This window comes from Antrostomus carolinensis, unplaced genomic scaffold (assembly GCF_000700745.2).
Source record: "Antrostomus carolinensis isolate BGI_N321 unplaced genomic scaffold, ASM70074v2 scaffold11339, whole genome shotgun sequence".
In the NCBI taxonomy this organism is placed as follows: Eukaryota; Metazoa; Chordata; class Aves; order Caprimulgiformes; family Caprimulgidae; genus Antrostomus; species Antrostomus carolinensis.
In genome coordinates this window covers 12,160-16,256 of record NW_010340727.1, presented here as the reverse complement: position 1 = coordinate 16,256, position 4,097 = coordinate 12,160, and the positions used below count along the sequence as shown (strand labels likewise).

The 4,097-nt window shown below is 53.3% G+C and overlaps 1 protein-coding gene across 1 annotated transcript in view; it reads left to right on the top strand.

Annotated features, from left to right (window-relative positions):
* Positions 1-483: 483 nt before the first annotated feature.
* FRMPD3 (FERM and PDZ domain containing 3) overlaps positions 484-4,097 on the top strand; it is a gene marked incomplete at its 5' end in the record, with an annotated part of 4,474 nt that continues 860 nt past the window's right edge. Inside the window, 2 exon segments of the mRNA XM_029087044.1 lie at positions 484-1,305; positions 2,110-4,095. Coding sequence (XP_028942877.1) covers positions 484-1,305; positions 2,110-4,095 — 2,808 coding nt within the window.

Sequence of the window (4,097 nt, the reverse complement as noted above, 5' to 3'; positions counted from 1 at the left end):
GATGCTGCCCGGTTGTGTATGGACAGGGTCAGGAAGGCCAAAGTGCAGATAGAGCTGAACTTGGCAAGGGATGCAAAGAATAATAAGAAGGGCTTCTATAGGTATGTCAGCCAGAAAAGGGAGGACAAATAAAGTGTAACCCCCTCATTGCAGAGGGGTTGGACTAGATGACCTTTAAAGGTCCCTTCCAACCCAAACCATTCTATGGTTCTATGATCTGCATGTGCAGAACGTTTCCTCCTGCACTCATTACTGGCAGACAGGCCCAGTGGGTTGCAGGAGATGTGTTTTCCAAAACACCAGCCAGGTGGCCTGACTGTTCCGCAAGGAACAGACGTGTCCCACTGCCCTCCATCCAGCACACCAAGGGCTGGGGGGCAGAGAGCACATGGATGCTTCTCCAGGGTGAGCAAGAGCTTCCCCGTCCTGTTTTCTCTTCTTCTGCATGCTGTTGCTAATGTGCCTGTTGTGGTTTTGGTTTAGATTACATCAACACACACAACCTCCACCGGCCTGCCCTGGCAGGGCACACGGGAAAGAAGGAGGGCGGGTTGGTGGGTGGCTCTGCCACCAGCGCCGGAGCATCTGGGGCTCCAGCTGCCAGGGCTTCGGACTCGGAGCTCATCAGCTTTTGCTACCTGCACATGCGAGAGCAGAGGAAGGAAAAAGAGAGCAGGACGGATATCAATGAAAACCTGATTTTTTTTGAGGAAACTCGTCCCAGGACCAAATCTGACCCCACTTCCAAAAGCTCTGGCCAAGGTTACAACGGGGCAGCTAATGAGTACAACCCAGATGGCCTTGACCAAGACAGGCACGCGAGCAGGGCCAGGGCACACACCATAGACACTCACCTGCGGAGCGATGCCTCACACTTCTACTGTGAGTCCTGCCAAGCCAAAATCAAGAGCCGGCTGGCCTCATGCAAGGGCGCCAAGCCCAGCAGCACCCGGGACAATATGGTGGACTTGATGTCACTTCCCCCTCCCGGGAGTGATGAGGAAGAAGATGAGACGACATCCCTGCTCCCCGCCATTGCTGCCCCCCCTCCTGGCTTCCGAGACAACAGCTCAGATGAGGATGACCCCAAGCGCCGGGCAGCTGCCCAGAGCCAGGAGCAGGGCCAGCACCTCTGTGGCATCCTCTACGACGAGATCCCTGTCACACTGATAGACAACGTGCAACCACGGACAGTCCGAGACCATGCCCAAGAGCTGGATGATGCTCTGGTGTCCACCCTGCAGGCACTGGAAGCCCTGGCTGCTTCAGAGGATTGTCCACATCCCCCACCACAGCAGACAGCAGGTATTTGAGTTGCTGTGACTTTCTTTTTTCCCTGTAGTCTTTCTTTCCTGTGGTACCTCCTTCCTTTTACTCTCATTCTCCCATCCTATATGTGATTGTGGAGCAGCTTCTAGTTGTGGCAACAGGCTTTAGCAGGAGAAGCCAAGCTGCTGCTCAGAAGATTTCTGAGAAGCTGAGGTGGGACTCCTCTCCCTGACAGTGGCTGAAGGAGTCTCTTGGATATTCCATATCTGCCATGGTCCACATGCCACGATGCTGGGGTGAGGCACTAACAAACCAATACTGTGAGCATGAGTTCCTCCCTGCTGTGACCCCGCTCAGCTGGTACCTTCAGCCCTCAGTCTTTGCAGGTTCCCACCCAGGTTTTGCAGTGTGTGAGCCCTTCACAGGGCAAACCTGCTGTCAGATGGGTGTCTCTGGGACCAGCCTGCTGGCAGCACAGTCCTTTGTCCCTCTCCCCACATTGGTTGCTGTACTCACTATGGTGGAGTAGCTGTTTCCTGATTTTCCTTCTTGCTCCAGAGAAGTCTCTGTAGCTCTACTCTCCACTAACACTGGAAAGCTTCCTGCGACCTTTTCCTGAGCCAAGAGCTCTTGCTGGTTGAGCTAGCAAGCCAGCTCAGTGCTGAAAAGTGATCTCTCTTAAAAGCATTAACTCTTAGTTGCAGGAAGTCACTAAAGTTTCTCTGGCAGGATGCTGCATCCTGCATTCCTGGGACCCTCCTGCCACATAAGTTCCCCTCTCCTCCACGTAGCAGTGTGGTGTGAGTGTTGTCGTAAGGTTCTCTTTGTGTCCCTCTTCAGGTCTTATTGTCCTGGCTGCCATCACTCCTGAGTCATCCTTGGATTCTGGCCATGAAACCAACTCTTCAGAGCTAACTGATGTCTCGGAGATGGTCTCTGCTATGAAGCAGCATCAGAACGCAGCCTACTTCCTCGCTCAACACATCAACAAAGAAAACCTCCTGGCCAGAAAGGACTTGCCTTTCCGAATCCAGAGCTGTGCTGCCCAGGCTGTTCTCACCTCTCCCTACCCCCTCAGCTGCCAGGAGCCGAGCCCTTCATTGAAGCCAACTTTCTCTCACCAAAGCCCCAACCTTACCAATTGCAAGAACAGACAGGAGCAGCAGCACGCTGAGCAGAGCTACACCTTGGCTGTCCAGCCAGTGCTGAGCCCCCAACTTAATGAACAGAACAGGGGGGCTCCAGTGCCAGGTTCTGAATGCAAAGGTACAAGCCACTCAAAAGCTGCCTTTGAGGTATCTCTGCATGCCACAGCAGCCCCCAGCAGGGAGCCATCACAGGATCTACAAGAGAAGATGCCTAAAGAGGTCCAGTCGAGCTCCAAGCTCCCCCTGGATCAAAAAAGCAGTGTAACCCCAGCCATCATTTCGGCTGCTCTGCAGCAAGTGGCAAATGCAAAAGTCTCAGCTCCCCAGGTGGTAGCAGCCTCAAAAGAAGACACGAATATGAATGGTACCAGCAGTTGTGCATCAGCCAACAGCAAGCCTTTGAAACTTAAAGGTGGTCCACAAACCACAGAGACATGCAACTGTCAGCAGCAGCAGCAGCTCTCTCCACAGCAGCACTGTGAAGTTTCTCCAAGTCCTAAAGAAGCTCATGGCAGTAAAGCTGAAGCTTTCCACCTCGCCTCAGCAGGTGAGGAAATGATGCCTGGTAAGACTTTTGCCCCTAAAAGCTACCAGCAAAAAGTGAGTAGAGATGTTCCAGGAAAAGCCGCAAGCGGAGAGCCAGGTCAGAAGGCAGGTGGGGAAGCCACGAGCCTCGTCTTTCAGAAACACACAGCTCCTTCAAACCAAGGACAGAAAATGCAACAGGAAAGTTCATCCAAAAGTGTAAAAGCTGAGAGTAGCAATCTGCACTCTCCATCACCTGGTAGCACTTTCAGGAGCACCAGTGAGGAACCCAAAGGGCCAGTCCAGCTGGTGTCCAGGTCCGAGAGCCTGCAGATCAGCAATGTGCCTTCTAAAAAAGTAGAAAAAGTCCTGGAGGCGACCCAACAAGATGTTGATGTCCCAGCTAAACCCAAAGCTCCAAAAGCTCCCTTCAGGTTGAGGAACCTGTTCTCTGCAACATTTCCAACCCGGCTGAAGAAGGAGACGGATGAGCGGCAGGCCCAGCTGCAGAAGGTGAAGCAGTATGAGCTGGAGTTCCTTGAAGAGCTGCTCAAGCCAAAGAGCAAAGGTGACCTCCCACCACAGGAGTATCTGCACCCTCCTGCCCCTGGGCGCTGCGGCTGCCAGCTGAGGAGCAGTCCTGTGCAAAAAGTCCCAGGGATGTCCAGGGAGCAAAGGCGCAGCTGCGACTGCAAGCGGATTTGCAGGGGGGTGAGGCCACCCCCTAACCAGTTGGTGATGACAGAACTGGAGAGACAAGGGAAGGATAAAATTGCCAATGACCAGAAGCAGGCAGAAGCCATTAGGTTGACAAGTGTGAGCAGCCCTTCCAAAAGCAAGAGGATACGATCCACGAGCTTAGAGTCCAGAGACTACCGGTCAGATCCAGAGAACAGCGTGTCCTGTTTAACCACGTGTGCTTCCCGGGGGGAGTGCATGGCTGCTCCACACTACAGGAAGCTCTTGCGTCGCTACAGTGTCAGTGAAATAGATAAGACTGATGGGACATCCCTGTCCTCTGACATCTACCAGAACATCTATACAACCAAGCAAAAAGGCCCCCAGAAAGAGCCTGAGCCCAGCATCCTTTGTCCTGTTTTGAAGAGCAAAATCCAGGAAGCCTCTGTAGCAGTTGACCCCTCCTATGTCCAGATA